Raw genomic sequence first — 21,127 nt, 5'->3', positions numbered from 1 at the left:
GAACATTTTCTGCCGTCCGCCATGGAGACCCAACCAGACCAAAGCAACGAGTTGGAGGACCGGCTACGCAGAATGATCCTACTCAATGGATCGATCCCGGATGGTCCATCTGGGCCGAATCGTAGCCCAGTCAATCACATACAGAATGGGCAGTTTCCACAGAACCCAACTTGGCACATGAGCAGTCCAGCATCGCCTGCATCTCCGCATAACCAAGGGTTTCCACCGGTCATGAGATATCAAAACAGTCAAGACCATCACATTCGTCAAGATCCGCGGCAGCATCAAGGCCATCCGCATCGCCAAGACTCCTCACAGCAGCAGCGTCCTCAAAAGGGTCAGGTCCCTCTGCAACATCAGAATGACCAAATCTCCTATTCTTCACAGTTTCAGCCTCCTCACATCAGACTGCAGCACCGCCAGCAGCTTTCCTCAAATGGGAATCACTCGGTTGCACATGATCCACCCGGTCAACAAGTTCGTGGACCGCTCCCACATAGGCAAAGTCCCAACGGCGCACCACAGGGAAATGGCAATGTCCCTCGCCAGCAGCAGCAACACCGCCAGCAGATACCGCTAGACCCAGCAGCATTTCGCAAGACTTCTGGGCACCCAGGCCAAGGGGCACGTGGCCTATTTGATCCCAATGCGCGTGGCCCTCGCCAAAGTTTCCAGCAGTCCAACGTTCGTGAAAGACAAGCACAATACCTTGAAAACCTAGCAAGTGTGGAGATCCCCAAAGTCGACATGACTCAGGATGAGAGGAGAGCGAAAGAGGATTTTCGACTCGCCCTCGAGAAGGTGTGTTACGAAGTATGTGCAGCCGACTCTACTCTACCAAAGGTGTCGCTCGAGTGCTTCGGCAGCTTCCAATCTGGCTTTGCGAGTGCCAACTCTGACATGGATTTGGTGATTGTCGTGCAGAACAAGACCGCGCCGTCGACACTATTCAGTCTACTCGAGGAGGATCTCCCGCGAGCACTGGAGAAGAAATTTCTGCAAGAAGGATTTGGTGCACGCCTGTTGACGCGAACCAGAGTACCTATCATCAAGGTCTGTCAGGCACCGCCACCAAGTCTGCTCGGAAAGCTTCGCGAAGAGCGCGAGAAGTGGGATATGCTGCCGGAAGAGACGAAGTATCCCCACTTGCATCAGGATCCAGCAATCGAGGATGAAGCTGCGCCCGCGCCTGTCGTCAAGAACCAAGAGACCGAGATGTCAAGMTCCGCTCAGCCCACCAACACTATCACTGCCGAGATCGCTACAGTTAAGGCTGGCGATTCATCCCATCAAATCGGCACCACAGACAACAAACAGTCGGCCGACAAAGGTGTCTCAAATACGCAGGCAAATCTCCAATCCAAGCGCGATCAGTCCAAGACTTGGACGCGCGAGCGTAAACCCGGACCGCTCGACTTTCCAAGTGAAGGTGTTGGCATTCAATGCGACATCAACTTCTTCAATCCACTGGGTCTTCACAATACGCAGTTGCTTCGATGCTACTCGCTTTGTGACCCACGTGTCCGTCCCATGGTTCTGTTTGTGAAATCGTGGGTGAAGCAACGCAAGATCAACAGCTCGTACTCTGGCACACTCTCCTCATATGGGTTTGTTCTAATGGTCCTGCACTACCTCATGAATGTCGCACAGCCGCCAGTGCTGCCAAATTTGCAGATGGAATGGCGTCCGCATGGCTGCACTCCTGCAGGTGCGACCGCAACAGAAGTCGATGGGCACAAGGTTGACTTTTGGCGCAATGAGAACGAAATTCTCTCAGCAGTCCGCAAACGCCAGATGAGCTCCAACACAGATTCTCTTGGTGCCTTGTTAGCTGGTTTCTTCCAGTACTACTCATCCATGGGCCAAGGACCGCAGTTCCGTTGGACTCAACAGGTTCTCTCGCTCCGCACAAACCGGGGTATCATATCGAAAGACGCCAAGGGATGGGTCAAGGCAGTGACCGAGGAAGGTGAAAGCAAGAAGATTCAGCATCGCTACCTTTTCTGCATTGAAGATCCTTTCGAGCTCACCCACAATGTCGCGAGAACTGTCACCCATAACGGTATCGTGGCTATTCGAGATGAATTCCGTCGTGCCTACAGAATTCTACAAACCGTTGGGAACGGATACCCCTCCAACGAAGGGGGTCTTTTCGATCAGCTCATCGAAGCAGAGCCTCTGGTCAACGAAACACAAGCCAGCCGCGACTCGACAGATACGGGTACAGCTGGGGATAATCGTCCCATGGGAGCTGCACCGCAACACCACAAAGAAGGACACAGCCCCTYGCCGAAGCCTGCCACTCTGCAAGCACAGGCTGTCTCCCAGAAGCAGGTCAGATCTCCTACCCAGCAGACGCTTCCTATCTTGAGTGGCAAGGCTGGCGGGCAGACGWCGCACAAACCCAATGGAGCGACCGATTCGCCGCGCTCGATGACACCCATGAAGAGCAATAGCACCAGCCCATTGAACGTTGGCGATCAGGACGCATTCCCAACACTGGGATCAGCCAGCGGCTCTCGCCGTAAGAAGAGCGCAGGCGGCAACTTTGCTGCAATTTCGGGTAATGCAGCACAGGCTTACCTTGATGACTTTCGCCGTAAGAAGGCTGAAGCTCAGGCCGAGAGCACGGCTATGGGTGCAGCGGAGAGCGTGCTCTCAGATGATTGAGGTAAATGTATACGCGAAAAGGAGGCCGATGAAAGACTGTACGAGCATGTTGACTCCAAGAGGACGTTGGCACTGTCAGACTCGTTTACGTTATCAGTGAAGAGATGTCAGCTGCACGGCAGCATGAGCGTTGTGCCGAACATGATCGTACACATTCGTACAAATCATCAAATCATAAGACATCCACAATCTGCTCATCTTCGTCATCCTCAGCGCCAATTCCAGCATCGACCACTGGACCGCTGGGCGGCTGCGGCGCATCATATCCTTCATCTCCTTCTTCTCCTCTCGCCAAGACCTGCACCAGCCGATCACATGCTTCCCTAACACCGCTATCCTCAACATGCAAATGCAGTTCTCTTACTATAGGATACACCTTGACCTCTCTCAATCGTTTCCGCCCCTCAGCAGTAGTTGTCAAAAGCAGCAGAGTCTCAAGGTGGATGCAAATGATATCAGGTAGTTTCTCTCGCTCCTTATCCGGATCGAGTAGTTGGCATTCGTCGAGCATACCATCCGTGTCCTCGTCTGCGTATTCCTCCGAGCCCATCAGAGGAAGAAGGATATAKGGAAGCAGATTCACACCAGAAGCATCGAGAAGTGTGGTATGTGCGGGAATGTCAAAGCAGACGTTCTTGATTGTGCTGGCTACGCCTCGGCGACGAATGGCAGCGTTATGCTCTGTGAAGACGACAAGCTTGGTGAGTGGGATGACCATCTCAGTGTGTTCGCCGTCACCTTCTCCACGTGGTGTGAGAAAGTGTTTCCGACCTTCCTCGTGTTTGGCTAGGTCTGCGAAGAGGTAGCAAAGGTAGTCAAAGTCGGCGTCTTTGTTGTAGGAATTGCTGGCACCCTTGACGAAACAGTCCAGAAGCTGATCGATTGCGATAGGTGAGGTGGACAGTGGTCTGGGGACCTCCCGCTCCAGACTTAAAAGCTTGGTAATGTTGTCTGCTTTGGCCATGTTTGCGAGGAGCATACACAATTCGTTGGCATTGGGTTCGTTCTTGTCCTGTAACCCAAACGTGGTCAGCATGAAAGTAATTTTGCAAGAGAGGCAAAGACATACGGTCACTTTCTTGAGCAACGCTTTCAGAAAGCCATCATCCGTCGATAGCTTGTCAAGGACTTCGACATCGTCCGAGACATTGACGAGGATTGTGAGAGCATTCTTGGCTATTGTCGGATAGTCTTTGATGAGGAGTTTCAAGTCTTTGATGGGCTCCAATTGATTGTATTTGAAGAGAGATGGTTGTGCCGTGGAGTATCCAACTAAGTTCTCGGCAGCTGTGTATGAAGAGTCAGCGCATCGATATGATGTGCAGTGGTTGCTCGAATGGGGGGATTATACCAATTTGTCGGATTTGCGTGTTGCCATGATGGAGGAACTCAACAAGCTGTATTATGTCGTTAGATTTGATCGAAACTGATCCATGCAACACYCACTTCCTCAAGCTCAGTAGGCATCTTGAACAATTGTTTGTGATGCGATGCTTCCCAGGAAAATTAAAGCTCGAAAATCGCGAACTCTCCACGTTTTCAAGCGCGGCAGGTTTACCGACCACCCGCATATGCGTTCACTCTCGGGGTGCATCCTGACGATCCAATAATTACAGGTTGACTTGAGTACGTCCTGGATTGCCGCACTGCTCGCGCTCGTGGCTCAGACGCTTGGTGCTACGCGCGTGACTGTACGACACGGTGCAAAAAATCAGTCGACGCTTTCCAACAATGCGAACGAGTCTCGCGCTCGTGCCATCAGGAGCTTCGCAATGTTCCAGCGCCTGCAGAAGGGGCTCAACCTTGACTTCCTGGACAATAAGATAGCCGAGGAGCAGGAAAAGCAGAAGCAGCTGCAACAGCAGGGACAATCAGGGCGTGCGAAGCGCACACCCAGCAATGCCGGCCGAGGGCGTGGAGGCAGCAGCAGCAGCAAGAGGGCAGGAAGCCGACTTCGCGTGGCGGACGGGCGAGATGGATCGCCTGCAGGCAGAAGCCCAGATCCGGACGATTTTGTGATTGGCGACGACCAATCCGATACCGCATCCATCATGTCCAAGACCGGAGGAGCGGCCGATGATGCGATCAACGCAAAGGAGACACAAGCCGACGATGACAAGGGTAAAGGCAAGGAAATTAAGAGTATGGGCCAGCCTATTGTGGACGACAGTAGCAAGGCTTTGCCGCTCGAAGTCCAGCAAAAGCTTGCGAAGCTGGATAAGTTCACGGCCAAGTATCAGGGTATGTTCACCAGTGGGAGATACTCCCTTCACCGTGACTGGCATCTTCTGTTTTACTCACAGAATTCGACGTGTGTAGATTTGCTGCGTAATTATAGAACTGCTCATGAGCTCAATGCCTCCATTGAGCCCTTCGAGGCAGTCCTGAAAGAGCACACCCCACTAACTTCTATTGGCGACCCAAGTGCACTCGTTGAGTTCCTGAATCAGCGTAGCGTACAGAGTTCGATGGTGATGGAGGAGCTGAAACGTGTTAGTGTCGAACATGGCAGTGTCCTGAAGGAGCGGGACGAGTTGAAGAGCAAGCTTGAAGCAGCAGAGAAGGAAGCCAAAGATGCACGCGATGATGCTGCAGACGTACGAAAGGAGAATGAAGCGCTAAAATCTGCAAAGGCGACTGTCACCAAGCAACAGCATGAGACAGCCGATGCGCCGGCTAGCGACGATTTCTTCTCATACGACAGCGAGGTCTCCCAGGCGAATGCAGAGGGTGAAAAGCAAGAGTCTAATGCCTCTTCTGGATTGGCAAACGAGACAATTCGGCTGCAGAAGCGCAACGACGCACTTTCCACAGAGGTTGCTATCTTGCAGAAGGACCTAGACGTCGCTCGTCTCGACCTCGAGTCAATGAAGCAGACCATCCAATCAAGGGACGCCGAGATTGTCCAGCTCAAAGCTGATCTCGAGGTCAACGCTCGCCAGCGGGAAGTTGCTCAGGAGCAGGAATTGGAAGCTGCGGCGCACTCCGCACGGACTGAAAGCGAGCTCATGGACCTTACGCGCCGTATCAAAGAGACTCAGCAGAGTCTAGATCAGAGTAATAAGGAACTGCAAGAGAAAGCAGCGTCTGCTGAGGCGAACCTGAAAAGGTACGAGAGCGAACACGCTGAGAATCTCAAGAATGGTGTCTATGCCCAGCGCGAGGAGAAGCGCTTCAAGATCCTCCAGGATCTAGTCAATACACTACAAAGCCAGGTCAAGACTGCGGAGGAGTCGAAGCAATCGGTAGAGAACCAGGTTGAGGATTACAAGATGCACCTCAAAATGCTGGAGAGTGAAGTACGTGTGTCCGGCGAAATCAAGGATGATCTCCGGACACAATTATCCAGGCTCACTTCCCGTGGAGCGGACATCGAAAGCTTGAAGAAGAAGCTGACGGTGGCAGAGAAGGAGCGTGACGATGCGCTGAAGCTCGTAGACTCCAAGGCTGGTCACGAGGCTTCCGTGGCGAATCTGCGTAGTCTGCTGAAGCGTGCTGAAAAGGATCGTGACGCCGCGTATCAAATCATCGTTGATTGTGGTAGGTGTGATTCTCCAGACAGAGAGAAGGAGAAGCATCTTGAAGTAGCTGTCGGAGACAGCATCAGCACAGCCGGAGGCAGCACCCCGGACTCCAGATCCCATCTTGGCTCCGACGCGACGGGTACCAGTACTCTACCAACCGATGAAGATGCGACACCAGGTACCCCTGACGAACCAGCCACGCTGACAGATGCAAAGAAGAAGAAGCAGAAGAAGAAGCCGAAGAAGAACAAAAAGAAGGCTGCAGATAGTGATGCTCCGACTGAATCTGAATCCTCGGTACAGCTCCCCCCTTCAATCACTGTCGACGAGCTTCTGCGCAACCCAGATGTGGCCTCCGGCGCCTTGCTCCACAACAAGTTCGGAGACAATCCCATGATTCCATTACTCAAGAACTTTGTGCAGACCATGCAGTCAAGGAACGAGAGCCAAGACATGGATCACGCTAGCCTCCTCTCACACCATGAGGGCATTATCGAACGGCATGAGCAGACAATCGCCGACAATGCTCAGATATTGCGAGCCAAAAACGACGAGCTGGAGGCATTAAGAGCCAGTAAAGAAGACGCCCCGTCGTACGAGATTGTCCTCCAGAAGGACAAGGAGATTGAGACGCTAAAGGGCGAGATCTCAACTTTGCAAAGCCAGATATCCGAGAAAGACCTCGAGACCGGAAGACTGCAAGACAGGCTCAAGGGCGAGGCTCTTCTTAATGAGCAGATCGAGAACCTCAAAGAGGAGAACGAGACTTTCCAAGAGAGCTTGCTGGAGAATGGCAAGGCTGCAGCTGACGCTAAACACGAGCTGAAAGAGCTGAGAGTGCGTCACGATGCGCTCCAAAGCGAATTTGATGCATTGCAGAAGGAAAGCGACAAGCGAGGCAAGGAGCTGAAAGTTGCGGAAGAGAAGAACCAGTCTCTGGCCGCGAAATGCAACACTTTGGAGGAAGAGACTGCAGAGTTGAAGACCGCGGCCACGAACATTGAACAGGACGAAGGTGCAGAACGAGAATTGGCAGAAATGCGGGCTGCGAAGTCGGCAAGCGAGAAGGAGCTGGAGGAGTTGAAGGCGAAGCACGGTGTGGACAGTGCTGAATTGGCCACCAAAGTCGCCTCTTTGACCGAGGATCTCGAGGCGCAACGAGAGAAGCTTGCGACCACGCAGAAAGAGGTTGAGTCAGCAGAACAGCTCGCAAGGACGAGATTCAAGGATCTTTCAGCTCTGAAAGATGTGCACAGCAAGTTGCAACCAGAATTGAAGAAACTGAGGGAGGAATCTGCTGAATTGCAGGCCACCAAGGCGGAGCTTGATAAGAGCACTTCTAGCCTTAAGAGGCTGGAGAGCAAGGAGAAGGACCTTCGTTCAGAGATTGCAGAGTACAAATCTCAGGCTACTGGAAAGGATGGTGAACTGCGAGCACTCAAGGAAAGGGCCAAGAAGAGCGAAGAGAGAAGCACTGTTCTGGAGGAATCGTACGAAACAGCACGCAGAGACTTGGAGAAGAGCGAAAGCACTCGGAACGAGGCTATTGACTCACGCGACAAGCTGCAGACTGACTTGAAGAAGGTCCAGGACGAGCTCAAGACGTCAAAATCGTCTCTGGATGACTTGGAGAAGCAGGTCAAGAAGTTCTCCGACGAAGCCAACAACCTTCGTGATGAGCTTCAATTCAAGTCTGCTCAGCAGGCCAATGTACAAAGCACCATGGACAGCATGCAGGAACAGACGCGCGAGATCGCCACGCAGATGAAGGAGATCAAGGAGCAGAATGAGAGTCTCAAAGAGGAATTGGCTGATGCTCAAAGGCTTCTTTCAGAACGCGGCCGCGAAGGCGAGACGATGCGTAGACTGCTGGCTGATGTGGAGGGTCGTGCCGAATCAAAAGTAAAAGAGATGCGGGAGCAAATGGACCTTGCGGTACAAGAACGCGATCGGGCCGAGGATGAAGCCAGTACCATTGGGCGTCGGAAGGCTCGCGACTTAGAAGAGATGAAATCAAAGCTTCGAGCTGCCGAAGCAGAGGTTACCCGAGCAATTGAAGCTAAGAACGAAGCGGAGCGTAGAGAGAAAGACTTCAAGTCAAGACAGGACGACACCGTGCGCCAACTCGAGAAGGCACAGCAGGAGGCAGGGGAGACGAGCACCGCCATTGCCCAGCTCACCGAGTCATTGGATGAGAGCGAACGTCGCCGTCTTGAGGTGGAGAGGGACAATGTTGAGGTGCTGAAGACCATCCAGGAGAAGGAGGCGAAATTGGAGAAGCTTCAGAAATCACACAAAACGATGGTCGAAGACCTCCGACTTGCTCGCACGAAGCAGAGTAGCAACAGTGTACAGTCCTCACGCTCGTCGAGGGAATCGTCTAGAGTCATGTCTCCTGATCCAAAGGCTAGCAATGGCTCGCCTGCAGGCAACCCCGACCTGGGCTATCTGAGAGAAGCGCTGCTTGCTTTCATGAAACTGAGCGAGAAGAAGCATCAGCTGCAGTATGTGCCCGTGCTGAAGCAGTTGTTACATTTTGACGATAAAACTGAGCAGCAGTGGATGGCGGCCATCTCATCACGATAGGCTGGAATCAGTTGAGCATGTCAGAAATAAGCCGTTTGTAGGATATGCCTGAAAATCGCGCTGAGCATCCCATTGCGATGCTGGCTTGTCTTGCCGTTGGTCACAGACCTGGAGTTGAATAAGGTAGATGTAGGTTCGTATAGGACAGTACTTGCGTCTAGTCTTAGCCAAACGTCGATGCCCATGGGTAGCGGTAAAGTCCATGATGATCAAGACGGTAGTTCCGTCCACGCCTCATGTATCACACCCCAATCTGACCTCATCATGGCTGGGAGATATTGGGTTAGGTTCACGATCGGGGGTTGGGCTTGGGAACAATGCAATGGCTGGTTGAGCGAACAGGACATTGCAGCGAATAAATCCGGCGAGTCCCTCGCTCAAGGGCGTGTACCTGCGTTGCCAGTGGCACATGAACGGTATCCGTGCATGAAGTCTATGCACATCTCCGCGAAGAGACGATGGCGTGGCTGGGTACCCGTGCGATGGCCGCATTTTTTGCCCCATTGGGCGCGACAACGCCTCGACAGACCTTCCCAGTTGCGCAGCGCAGACCTTCCCAGTTGCGCAGCGCGCACAGTGCGTTACGCCACTTGTCCGGCATAGTMCAATATGACATAGTAGAACAATGCGTTTGGATGTAGACAAGCCCAAGAATCGATAGGCCGAGGACATGGCTCTAGGTGTTGCTCACCAGGAGTCAGATGCACAAACGGCAGATGCAAAAGTCGAAGGCAAAACGGACCCCGCCAGCCTAGCAACGCGATTGTCATTGGTTGATTTGAGATCAGCACGCGCGAGAGACAGAGCGTGTGGGTGGTGTTGGTGCAGGAGAGATTTTTCTAATCTAGAGCCCTCGAGTCTGGCGCATTTGCTGCCGTTTGTTTGAGTCGTGGAGTGTCTTGCCCGTGGTGTACCTGTGCCTGGAAGTGACAGCTGCCGTCTCAGTCCGGAAGCAAGACTTGATTTGGTCCTGCAAGACTGCGCCGTCATCGACCAGTGGAGCTGTTACTGCAAGCAAGTAGGTCACTTTTTGGATCCGGTGCGCTTTTGCTAGCAACATCGTCTTCGCGCAGCGGGCTCTGATTTCATGCGCGCAGTATCCTCTTCCAAGACCGAGAAGACGCCCCGCGGAGAGCAGTTGTGCGTCCCCGCCAGCACACAGCGCATCGCAAGTGGGATACTACCTGGAACCTAGCCGCGGGCCAAGCAGCAGCCTGCTCACCGCCTGCCGACGACATGGCGTCCAACGGAGCAAAGGCAGCAATTAACAAAGCAAAGTCACTGGCCTCGTCCGACACGAACGGGAAGAAGCGTCGGAAGAACGAGCTCAAACCCATCATAACCGCGGACYCAAATTCCAACAGGTGCGTACTTCTCCCCATGTCCATGAATGGGCCACCAAAGCTATCAGCGACCGGGGCGCGGAGGAGCGCCGCGAACCCCGCCGTTGCAGCGACCTCACACATGAATCGCGCCTCCCGACCACCACATGGCGTCGCTCTGACATCAACAACGCCCTGCACGCATATTCACTTCACCTTCACCATGCACCGCGCGTTGTCCTCATCATGCTGACTCCCGATCCCCACAGCGCCCAGCAGCAGTCCCCGCTCAATCACCAAAAGGCCCAGTACGGCCAGGACACACACACCTCTCCAACAGACTCCGAGTCCTCCGGCGACGAGGCACCCGAAAACACGGCGGACGAGGAGGACTCCGAGGACTACTGCAAGGGTGGATATCACCCTGTGCAAGTAGGCGAGCAGTACAAGGATGGAAAGTACACCATAGTGCGCAAGCTCGGCTGGGGACACTTTTCGACCGTGTGGCTCTCCAAGGACAACACCACCGGCAAGCATGTCGCGCTCAAAGTTGTCCGCTCCGCTGCGCACTACACCGAAACCGCGCTCGACGAAATCAAGCTGCTCAACAAGGTGGTCGACGCGAACAAGGATCACCCGGGTCGTGCGCACGTTGTGAGCCTGCTGGACTCATTCAACCACAAGGGCCCTCACGGAATGCACGTATGTATGGTTTTTGAGGTGTTGGGCGAGAACTTGCTTGGATTGATCAAGCGATGGAATCACCGCGGTATTCCAATGCCACTGGTCAAGCAGATCACAAAGCAAGTCCTCCTCGGTCTAGATTATCTCCACCGGGAATGCGGCATCATCCACACGGATCTCAAACCCGAGAACGTTCTCATTGAGATTGGCGATGTCGAGCAGATTGTGAAGACATACGTCAAGGAGGAGAACAGCAAAGAGGACAAAGACCACCGCAACGGCCGCCGTAGGAGGCGGACGCTCATCACTGGTAGCCAACCTCTTCCGAGTCCTCTCAACGCCAATTTTTCACACGACATGGTCAACTTCCCGGGCAGCACCCAAAGCTTGAACAAGGTCATGAGCGACACCAAAGGTAATCCTTCCATCAGCGGCACATCGCCGACGTCCAACGATGGGGTTGCTGAGATGAGCGGTGCTTTAGGACAGTCATCCACTCCGCAAAAATCCATGCTAGAGAGTCTCGGAATCAAAGGTGATGCAGAGGGAACTTTACCAGAGGGGAGGGATCCTCAGAAAGACCGGGAAAAGACGGCGTAAGTCTGACTTCAACATCATTGTGAGAAATTGCCGGTGTGACTGATGAAAGGCGCAGTGACATCCTCGCGAACAACGTCTCGGACATGGACCTTGGCAAATCCCACGCCGTGAAACCCAAGGAGGCGGAGAAGCCAGAAGAAGGTCTCGAAGTGATTTCCGTGAAGATTGCCGATCTGGGCAACGCGTGCTGGGTCGGCCATCACTTTACAAACGACATTCAAACAAGACAGTATCGCTCTCCCGAAGTTATTCTGGGCGCGAAATGGGGCGCCAGCACGGATGTGTGGAGTATGGCAGCAATGGTGAGTGGCTCTATGGATTGTTCCGAGGCGGCTACTAACATTCTGTAGACATTTGAACTCATCACTGGCGATTACCTTTTTGACCCACAATCCGGGACAAAATATGGCAAAGATGATGACCACATCGCACAAATCATCGAACTACTCGGCACATTCCCCAAAAGTCTTTGCATTTCTGGCAAGTGGTCGCAAGAGATTTTCAACCGCAAAGGCGAGTTGCGAAACATCCACCGACTGAGACATTGGGCGTTACCGGATGTGCTTCGCGAAAAGTACCACTTTTCAGTTGAGGAGGCAAAACGGATAGGGGACTTCCTGTTGCCCATGCTGGAGCTACAACCGGCGGAGCGCGCGAATGCTGGTGGAATGGCAAATCATCCGTTCCTGGACGGCACTCGGGGTATGGATCCGGTGCGGCTGGACATCTCAGTCGGCAGCAAAGGGGAAGGGATAGACGGGTGGAGTTCAGAAATCAAAAAGAGCGGCCGGTAGTTTCCCTCTCTTCGTTATCTTTCTCGAGGAAGGGCGTCAACAGAACAGGACATCGATCGACCTGCTTCTGTCGCCAGATGCCGACGACCATCTTCTTCTCTGGCCAAATGCCGCCAGAAAACGAAGACGAATCTCATCACGAGACTGCCACGACGACCTGCCTCCCACCCTTTACCCTTAGCTTCCCCTCGCTCACTGCTACTCTGAGCGGTACGCAGATGAAAAAACCACGAGATGTCTATATGCACACAGCGCGGTCCCTCCTTTACTCGCATCCTTCTCGAGACGTCTCGCGCCCTCTTCCAATCTTTAATTCCGCACAACAGAGTAGCACAAAAGGTCCCAAACTGGACGGCCGATGCTGCTGCTGCTTTCACTGCGTTCTCACGGCCCGGGCTTTTCGCAGCTGTGGTTGTCGAACGCTGCGTTTGGCTGATCTGTGAAGGGGACAGAGAGGTGGACAGACGAACAGACGAGACGGCAGAGTATACATCGATGACTTCATCACGTTCAATCATTACCCATTTTCAATGTAGCGCGGGGAGTAATGGTGTGTAGTTCTCTATGACCTGGTATGTTACAGCGTGCATTCCAACATGAGCGGCTTGCGTGACGAGTTCTCAGCCAATTGCTTTGACGTGAAGATGGCTCCTTCAGGGACTTGCAGATCTGATTTACAAGGGTCTGTCATCTCCTGAAGATCGCTGTGCTTTGTTCTTCGGCTGTGTCCTGACAATGGTCTTCAATGTTTGCGAAGACTAGGTGAGGTGCTGAAAGTTCATACGGAGGACGGCATGCAAGCAGGTGCATGTGCGCAGCGATATCAAACCCCCTCTGTTCTACAGATTATGTACAAACCACTGGATCGGTGGGAGATCTGCCAAAAGCTTGGTGGCAACCCGGAACGGATCCCAGATTCGAAGGCGCTAGAGTCAACTCTCAAAAGCCCTGGCAAGGGCCTCGACCTTAGCGTCTTTGAACCCTAGTGAATTGTAAAGATCATACGATCAATTTCATCGGTCTACATTCCCACATTTAAGGTCGTTCTTAACAACACCTCCATCGTGCCCGCTCTACATCCACACACAGCCCGGCGAGGACCGCACGAATCATGTCKCTAACGCTCGGGATGGATTTTTTGTGAGTCGCCTCGCTCCATTTGCTCTGCTGCCGGCATCGACGCGCCACTCTTCGCTTCTCACCCAAAGCCATGCAGCATACCATTCACCAGGAGAGAACACGGCAGCTGATCAATTTGCTTTCTTCTAGTAACAATGCGACCTACACAGCGCTCGCAGACGCTATGCTGCCGCACACGAACAACACCTACTGGCACGAATTCGAGGAGATCTCCAAATACAATGTATCTTTAAACTACTTTGAGCGATTATGGGCCGCGTGGTACGCATACATTGGCAATGATGTGCTGGCGACTGGGATAATGAGCTTCGTCATGCATGRGGCATTCTACTTTGGAAGGAGTTTGCCATGGATGATCATCGACAAAATACCCGCCTTCAACAAGTACAAGATCCAGAACGTGTGTAATACCGCTTCATAGGGTTGAGGAACATCACATGCTAACAGGTCGCTCAGCAAAAACTACCCTCAGCGAAGGAACAGTGGGATTGCGCGATGCTCGTTCTCCTCAGTCACTTCACCGTCGAACTTCCCCAGATCTGGCTTTTCCACCCAATGGCACAATACTTTGGACTGGCCACAAGCGTGCCGTTTCCATCCCTCTTGACCATGGCATACCAAATCGCGATTTTCTTCGTCATGGAGGATACCTGGCACTACTGGATGCACCGTGCCATGCACTGGGGCCCACTTTACAAGAACATCCACAAGATTCACCACCAATACTCCGCCCCATTCGGTCTTGCTGCCGAATATGCCTCTCCGATTGAAGTCATGGTCTTGGGACTGGGAACTGTTGGATCTCCAATTCTGTGGTGCGCGATCACCAAAGACTTGCACATCCTGACCATGTACATTTGGATCGTTTGCCGTGTGTTCCAGGCCATCGACGCACACTCCGGATATGAATTTCCCTGGAGTCTCCACCACTTTCTGCCGTTCTGGGCAGGTGCAGAGCACCATGACGTGCATCACGAGAAGTTCATTGGCAACTACTCAAGTTCCTTCAGATGGTGGGACTACGTCATGGACACCGAGAGTGGACCAGAGGCTTCGAAGAGGAGACGAGAGGCCAAGATGGCCAAGCTGAAGAAGGCAATGTAATGGGTGGTCACGAAATTTGGAGCGAACAGCGTATAGATTGAGTGTTTGCAACTGCACCGAGCAGCTGTCATAGGCGTTGGGATAGCGATTACCAGCCGCGAGGCGCGGAATGAAAGGTACAAGAACGCATGTAGTATAGCACATTCAGAAGCAGCGAAAATAAACAGCCTATGGGATGTGTCTCCTACAAGAGCATTTGAGATCAGTCATTGTTGCGGTACAGCTTTCAAAGCCCCAAGGCCATCATCATAGTGAGTTGTAGATGCTCTGCCTCCAAATTTCAATGTGCTTCTGGAGTTTGAAATGTCTCCGATTTAGCAGTGATGGCACAAACGGATGATGGAAGATTGGCGGACAGTTGACATTGTACATCCAGGGTGACATGTCGGTCCACGTCACTTTCAATCCGCCTCTAGTTCTAGCCTCCAGTCGTTCCTGATTTCCTACCAAACCTAGCTTCGAAATCGCACAGTCGACATGAAGAACCTACTGCGAGTATCTTAGGCGGTACAGACAGCCAGGATGAGCTTCGTGGTCGATCTGACGCGGCGGATAGACGCTCAGCTGGACAGACTTCAGCTCGGAGCCATATCCTCCCCCAGCTCTCCGACGCTCGAGCGCGCCGCGATTAATCTCCCACACGACCAGGATATCAAACCGCCTGCGAGATTACTTGCGCTCCAAGGCGCAATACGAGGATTGTCTCCGAGCAGCTCACACAGTAAATCCTTGCTCAAGCCATCGCAAATTCAGAGCTTGCTGTCAACACTCTCTGACCGACCGGAAGCTTCAGCAGCTGTAGAAGTCGACGGATCGAGCGAGAAGGACGAATTTGAGACGGAATTGGAATGGCTGCTTGTATCGAAAGCGACCACTCAAGTCTATGGGCACGTCCTCCATAACATCCTAGACGAGGCTGTGGCTCTCTCCGATGACCTGTGGTACTGGGACGAAGTTTTGGGGACTCAAAGACGCACGGCACTGTACAGTTTGCAGACATCTCCGCTACGATTTTGGAATTGGTCCAATGTGGTATGGGCGGATGTCAAGGCACGAGGTGGGAACTTCAGCATAAAAGGGGCCAGCCATGATGCATCAGATAGTATCACAGAGCGGTGGAAGCAGTTCTATGGGCTCGTAAGGCAGGTTGTACGGGAAAAGAGCGTGAGGGAAGTCCACAAACAGATACTGAGCCCGGTGACCAGGATTCGCAGCGAGGTCGGGCAGAAGCAGGCGACATTGAAGAAAATCCGGCTTCGGAATGCCAATGCACTTGGAGTCCTGCTGGGTGAGGGTTTGGCCAATGAGAGTGCACACGGCGATGGCCTCGCAACACCGAGCACGCAGGATGTTCAGCAAAAGTGGAAGACGTCAGTGGCTAGAAACGTCGCGTTGATGGAGGCAGTGTTGGCAAAGATTAACGATCTAGAGACTCCGTTGGACAAATTTGACAGCGTGATTGCCGAGTTGACGGACGACGACCCGTTGTACTCGATGGACATGGAGGGCGTGGCACTACCACCGCAGGATGTTGCCGAGCGCCTTTCAAGAGTTCTAGTCCTGGGTCTTGGTCAGTACGCGGCCGCTACGAAGAACATCAAGCAAGAGCACGGCAAGCCATCACGAATCATACGCTGGTGGCCCGCCATTACTGTTGGTATACTCTCTTCTAGCACCATTTTGAGGATTCTGGTCAACCGCCAGGCCGAGATCGTGCAATGGATACAAGACTTGGGTACCACGGTTGTTGACTTTTGGCACAACTGGGTGGTAGAACCGACACGGAAACTCATTGGGACGATCCGACATGACGAGGGCASTGAGATCAGTATCATGTCGAAGCGCTCTCTCGAGGGCGATCGAGAAAGCCTGGAACGCATGGTAGTCGATTTCGCTGTGGACAATCCTGCCAACATCACCGGATCCGGCGCAAGTCTCACCGAGACCGATATTGCCGCTCTCCGCTCCAAAATTAGAGAAGGCGATCTCACGCCAGTTCTCAAAGCCTACGAGAAGGATCTCACATCACCATTGATGGGTGCTGTTCGCGGCAACTTGATACGTGCCCTGCTGATCCAGATCCAAAAGACCAAGGTGGACGTCGAGGTCGCTATCGGCGGTATCGACTCCCTGCTGAAGTCCCAAGAGCTGTTGATAGGATTCATTAGTCTCACGCCGGGGCTTTTGGTGGCCTACGGTCTGAACCGCTACATCAGATCAAGTCTCTTGCAGAAGAGAGGTTTCAAGGCCGCGCAAAAGCAAGGCATGATGCTTCGTCAGCTGCGCAACATTGATCGTATTCTAACAGGAAGCACGCCAACCGAATACGGCGAGTTGCTCTACAAGGACCAAGGTCTGTTGCTGTGCGAGGTTCATGTGCTGCGGCAGGCGGCGCAACAGAGCATGCCTACCCAAATCTACAAGGAGTTCAGCGAAGAGGCGGAGGAGTTGACGGACGTAAGAATGGGAATCGAGAGGCAGACGAAAGTTGCTCATCGCATTCGATGGGCGTATGCGAGATGGTTGACATAAAGCATCCTTCCGTACTGACAGTATATATCAAGACATGAGGGCGTAAATGCAGAACTGTCCGTCCGTTCATGAAATGAGTAGCAGAGCGGTAGATTTACGCAAAGAAGGGTTTACCACTCCAAGGCCATTCCCACACATGTACTCTGTCATAAGTGTAGCAATCGTCATGTTCATGTGAAAGGTGTGTCCCCAGCCCGTATCTTGTGGAGCAGCGCTTTGAGGGGCGCTAGCCTCCATCATCTCCACGTGCGAGGGTGCATCTCATGACATTTCAAGCCCCGTCACGACAAAACAAGATTCGATTCCAGCCTCGCCACTGACCGCAAGTTACGTGACCTACTACATCGCAGATCCTCCGCGCAATCACGAGCGTAAAGCGCATTGTCTCAGACGGCCTTTGTACAGCACTGCACGGCACCCTCAAAACACCGCGGCTCACGGAACCACCACCTACCGCATCAACAAAGGAGCACCCAGACTAGCACGACAGCCGGACCCACTGCACATCCGAAGCAACACCAACAACCTCTCCAAAATGGCCGGCACTCGCAACTATGACTTTCTGGTACGTGTTGCCCATGCCGCTGCTCGTGTTTCCCGCGGTGCAGGCAGCAGGCGGGAGTATCACTCCGAACAGACCCACGCTGTGGCTCGACAAAGACGTTCATCGTCATCATGTCGTTCTGCGGTTGGATGGGCGTGTTGACGGGGACAAGTGCTGGGGAATGTAAGGCTGACCAGCGGTGTACAGATCAAATTGCTCCTTATCGGCGACTCCGGCGTAGGAAAGTCATGCTGCCTCTTGCGCTTCAGCGAGGACTCCTTCACACCCTCGTTCATCACAACGATCGGCATCGACTTCAAGATCAGAACGATTGAATTGGACGGAAAGCGGGTGAAGCTGCAGATCTGGGATACTGCTGGCCAGGAGCGTTTCCGGACGATCACAACCGCCTACTACAGAGGAGCCATGGGCATCCTGTTGGTATACGATGTCACAGACGAGCGCAGCTTTAACAGTAAGTCGCCTCCATTACGGACGAGGCCATGAGGAGTGGCGGTGAGGAGTGGACAGGAGCAAACCAACTAACGTGTTCGACGTGCAGATATTCGAACCTGGTTCTCCAACGTCGAACAACACGCGACGGAAGGTGTCAACAAGATTCTCATAGGCAACAAGTGCGACTGGGAAGAGAAACGTGCCGTTTCCACCGAGCAAGGTCAGGCACTCGCCGACGAGCTTGGGATTCCGTTTATGGAGGTCTCTGCCAAGAGCAACATCAACGTCGAAAAGGCTTTCTTTAGCCTCGCGGGCGATAWCAAGAAGCGTATTGTCGACACTCAACAGCCACAAGCCCAGAATGCCGGATCTGGAGTACAAGTTGGAACCGGTGCCGCTGCGGGCGGACTGGGAAAGAACTGCTGCTAAATCAAGCAGTGTGAGTGAGCATGGAACAAGTAGCATTTACGAAGACCGATGCCGAGACGCAGCATGTTTCCCGTTCTTGGCAGGGAGGATCATGAATGAACGGATACCCGCCAGGTAGGCAGAAGGGTTTAGGACGGCGTTCAGGGCGAAGCGCGAGCGCGAGGCAACCACCATACCTGGCATATTGTACAGAATTTTCTACTTACTTCTGGCTTGTGCGGATAAACCAGCGGCTTTTTCTTCCGTCGTGAAAAGACGACAAAGCGATACATCTCGCGTATCTTAACGAAATAGAGCATTTAACTGATCCGACAGATACGTACTATGCGTCGCGCATCAGGCCAATTATCGCTTATCGTGAGTACTCCAGGCTTCAGTTGCTTGTATTTGGTTGCCTTTTGACACCCCCATAAACTACAGGACTATTGCGGAGTTGAGCTCCACTTCCCCTCACGGGCCCATAACATAATCCACTCCTTAGGTTCACTCACTCACATCCTTACCAACATCGATCTTCCACATTTCAGCCACGCGAAGGCCAGCATACCCCTGCACGGACGCTGGTTTCCGTGCTACTCCGGCTATTGTCGTACCCCGCCCTGGACACTGTATAAATGAATGTTACATGTRGATTTGGAAAGGTTTGTGTGTTTCCAGCATCGCGATCACCTCTTATACGATTCAGACCATGTACGTGCTTGTGGTCGCTCTTGCAGGCGTTGCTTTCGCTCAAAGTACCACATCCACAACAGCAACTCCAACCTTTTCCACGACTCTGAACCTCAATGTCGATGATGTCTGGAACCTCCTGATTGGCCCTGTGTCATCTGCAGCCACTACTACGACAGTCTCGGCGACGGCTGTTCCATCTAGCTCCCTCGTACCTCCGCCGCCACTCTACTACTCCTCTTTTCCTACTGGACAACAGGTCTTTGGTCAACAGAAGAACGAATCGTGGTCCTTCCCCAAGGACTTCTGGTGGGGAGTCGCCGGAGCATCCTACCAAATCGAAGGTGCCGTCAAAGCCGATGGACGAGGACCGTCGATATGGGATGCCTTGTCTCACAACGCCAAGGGATATGTTGCCAATAACGACACCGCAGACATTGCCGACAACAACTACTACTTGWACAAACAGGACATCGCTAGAATTGCCGCGATGGGTGTCAGAACCTACTCCTTTACGCTCTCATGGTCTAGAATATTGCCTTTTGGACGAGGTGCTGTCAATCAGGAAGCGCTTGCACACTACAGTGATGTGATTGATACTTGCCTGGAATACGGAGTCACTCCTCAGATTACTCTATACCATTGGGATCTGCCATTACTCCTTCAGGATACCTACGGCGGGTGGCTGAGCGAGGACATCGTAACCGACTTTGTGGAGTATGCCCGCATCGCCTATGCTGCTTTCGGAGACCGTGTCACACATTGGTTCACTGTGAACGAGCCTATAGTCTTTTGTAGCTTCTATCCTCTACCAGCCGAAAACTTCAAGAATGTGACGATCCCGGACATCCAGCAAAAGTTTCACTGCGGGCATAATGTCCTTTTGGCACATTCGCAGGCATACCGGCTCGGGAAATCGATGATGCCAGATTCTCTCATCACTCTCAAGCACAATGGTGGCTACAAGGTCCCATTGACCAATTCGACTGCGGATGCTGAAGCAGTWCAGCGAGCGTGGGACTTCAACGAGGGCTGGTTTTCTGATCCGACCTTTTTGACCGGAGACTATCCCGCTTCACTCAAGGAGTATGTTTCGGACTTCTTGCCGGACTTTACGGAAGAACAGAAGCAAGCCCTCAATGGGTCTGCTGATTTCTACGCTCACGATGCGTACACTGCTCAGTTCTACTTTGCCCCTGATGACGGCATCGAGGCGTGCGTGGGCAACGCCTCGAACCCACTCTATCCAACATGGTGCGTTGTTGGAATCCTCATGGCCGTTTAGCAGTGTCCGTCGCTAACATGAAGCAGTGCGAACACCAGCTATACTTACTCGGCCGAGGATGGCGGCTGGGTAATTGGACCTGCTGCAGATGCCCGCGCGCCGTGGTTGCATAAAGCTACTGATTGGGTCCCTGCGTTCCTCCATTACATCCAAGATACCTGGAAGCCTGCGGGTGGTATAGCGGTCACCGAGTTCGGGTTCGCTGAACCTGGCGAGTCCAGGAAGACCCTACTCCAGGACATTCTGTATGATCCGGTGCGTGTCAGCTATTACCACGACTACATGAGAGGGATTCTTGCAGCCATGAGCGAGGGCGTCAACGTCGTAGGGTGTCTCGCGTGGTCCCTCTATGACAATTTCGAATGGGCCCAAGGCTTCGCCGCCACCTTCGGAATACAATATGTGAACTTTTCGGATCCTGCGTTGCCTAGGGTAAGTCATCAACCCGCGTAACTAGCCATCGATAGCTCTCAAGGGAAGTGTGCTAATTCGCCATTGCAGTACTACAAGGCGAGCTTCTTCGAATATGTAAGCGCCTTTGAAATTTACCAGGAAAAGTAGAGAAATAGATGCAAATGTGTATCAGTCGATGGACATCAACTCTTTGACCTCTTCACGCACAGAAACTCAACCACCTTCTGAAGGAGACATAACGTTAAATTTCCCATCCCAATGACCTTAGTATGGCACTTCATAGTAGATCAGTCTCTGTCTCGAGTCAATCCATCTATGTAGCATAAATGTTGTTCACCACAAAACGTTCATCCGACGTCACCTACGATTCGCTA

The 21,127-nt window shown here is 52.8% G+C and overlaps 8 protein-coding genes; 7 read left to right on the top strand and 1 right to left on the bottom strand.

The window, feature by feature from the left end:
• Nucleotides 1-21: 21 nt before the first annotated feature.
• RCC_01772 (uncharacterized protein) lies at nt 22-2,670 on the top strand (the record flags this gene model as incomplete). Its single annotated transcript, XM_023767058.1, has 1 exon — nt 22-2,670. One exon carries the CDS (start codon nt 22-24, stop codon nt 2,668-2,670), a length of 2,649 nt encoding a protein of 882 aa, XP_023622826.1.
• Nucleotides 2,671-2,842: 172 nt separating this feature from the next.
• Nucleotides 2,843-4,137, bottom strand: RCC_01771 (related to FAM203 family protein C1020.12c; the record flags this gene model as incomplete). XM_023767057.1 has 4 exons in its annotated part: nt 2,843-3,682; nt 3,740-3,957; nt 4,022-4,067; nt 4,117-4,137. 4 exons carry the CDS (start codon nt 4,135-4,137, stop codon nt 2,843-2,845), a joined length of 1,125 nt encoding a protein of 374 aa, XP_023622825.1.
• Nucleotides 4,138-4,442: 305 nt separating this feature from the next.
• Nucleotides 4,443-8,780, top strand: RCC_01770 (uncharacterized protein; the record flags this gene model as incomplete). XM_023767056.1 has 2 exons in its annotated part: nt 4,443-4,911; nt 4,990-8,780. 2 exons carry the CDS (start codon nt 4,443-4,445, stop codon nt 8,778-8,780), a joined length of 4,260 nt encoding a protein of 1,419 aa, XP_023622824.1.
• A 1,236-nt stretch (nt 8,781-10,016) lies between these two features.
• Nucleotides 10,017-12,180, top strand: RCC_01768 (the record flags this gene model as incomplete). Of its 2 annotated transcripts, XM_023767054.1 has the most annotated exons (5): nt 10,017-10,144; nt 10,372-11,201; nt 11,271-11,382; nt 11,436-11,688; nt 11,737-12,180. In XM_023767054.1, 5 exons carry the CDS (start codon nt 10,017-10,019, stop codon nt 12,178-12,180), a joined length of 1,767 nt encoding a protein of 588 aa, XP_023622822.1. The 2 variants fall into 2 exon arrangements, with proteins under 2 accessions (XP_023622822.1, XP_023622823.1); XM_023767055.1 differs by lacking the exon at nt 10,017-10,144 and having other exon boundaries at nt 10,349-11,201.
• A 1,111-nt stretch (nt 12,181-13,291) lies between these two features.
• RCC_01767 (probable C-4 methyl sterol oxidase) lies at nt 13,292-14,424 on the top strand (the record flags this gene model as incomplete). XM_023767053.1 has 3 exons in its annotated part: nt 13,292-13,320; nt 13,450-13,720; nt 13,777-14,424. The coding sequence occupies 3 exons, from the start codon at nt 13,292-13,294 to the stop codon at nt 14,422-14,424; spliced, it is 948 nt and encodes a 315-aa protein (XP_023622821.1).
• A 522-nt stretch (nt 14,425-14,946) lies between these two features.
• Nucleotides 14,947-16,956, top strand: RCC_01766 (related to NCA2 protein; the record flags this gene model as incomplete). The annotated part of the gene is made up of 1 exon (XM_023767052.1): nt 14,947-16,956. The coding sequence occupies one exon, from the start codon at nt 14,947-14,949 to the stop codon at nt 16,954-16,956; it is 2,010 nt and encodes a 669-aa protein (XP_023622820.1).
• Nucleotides 16,957-17,491: 535 nt separating this feature from the next.
• Nucleotides 17,492-18,385, top strand: RCC_01765 (probable SEC4-like Rab/GTPase; the record flags this gene model as incomplete). XM_023767051.1 has 3 exons in its annotated part: nt 17,492-17,521; nt 17,708-17,975; nt 18,063-18,385. The coding sequence occupies 3 exons, from the start codon at nt 17,492-17,494 to the stop codon at nt 18,383-18,385; spliced, it is 621 nt and encodes a 206-aa protein (XP_023622819.1).
• Nucleotides 18,386-19,073: 688 nt separating this feature from the next.
• On the top strand, nt 19,074-20,900 carry RCC_01764 (related to beta-glucosidase; the record flags this gene model as incomplete). XM_023767050.1 has 3 exons in its annotated part: nt 19,074-20,308; nt 20,366-20,771; nt 20,841-20,900. 3 exons carry the CDS (start codon nt 19,074-19,076, stop codon nt 20,898-20,900), a joined length of 1,701 nt encoding a protein of 566 aa, XP_023622818.1.
• Between the last annotated feature and the right edge of the window lie 227 nt (nt 20,901-21,127).

This window comes from Ramularia collo-cygni (assembly GCF_900074925.1).
Source record: "Ramularia collo-cygni strain URUG2 genome assembly, contig: RCC_scaffold02, whole genome shotgun sequence".
Classification (NCBI taxonomy): Eukaryota; Fungi; Ascomycota; class Dothideomycetes; order Mycosphaerellales; family Mycosphaerellaceae; genus Ramularia; species Ramularia collo-cygni.
The sequence above is the reverse complement of the archived record's forward strand: the minus strand, read 5'-3'. Positions and strand labels throughout refer to the sequence as shown.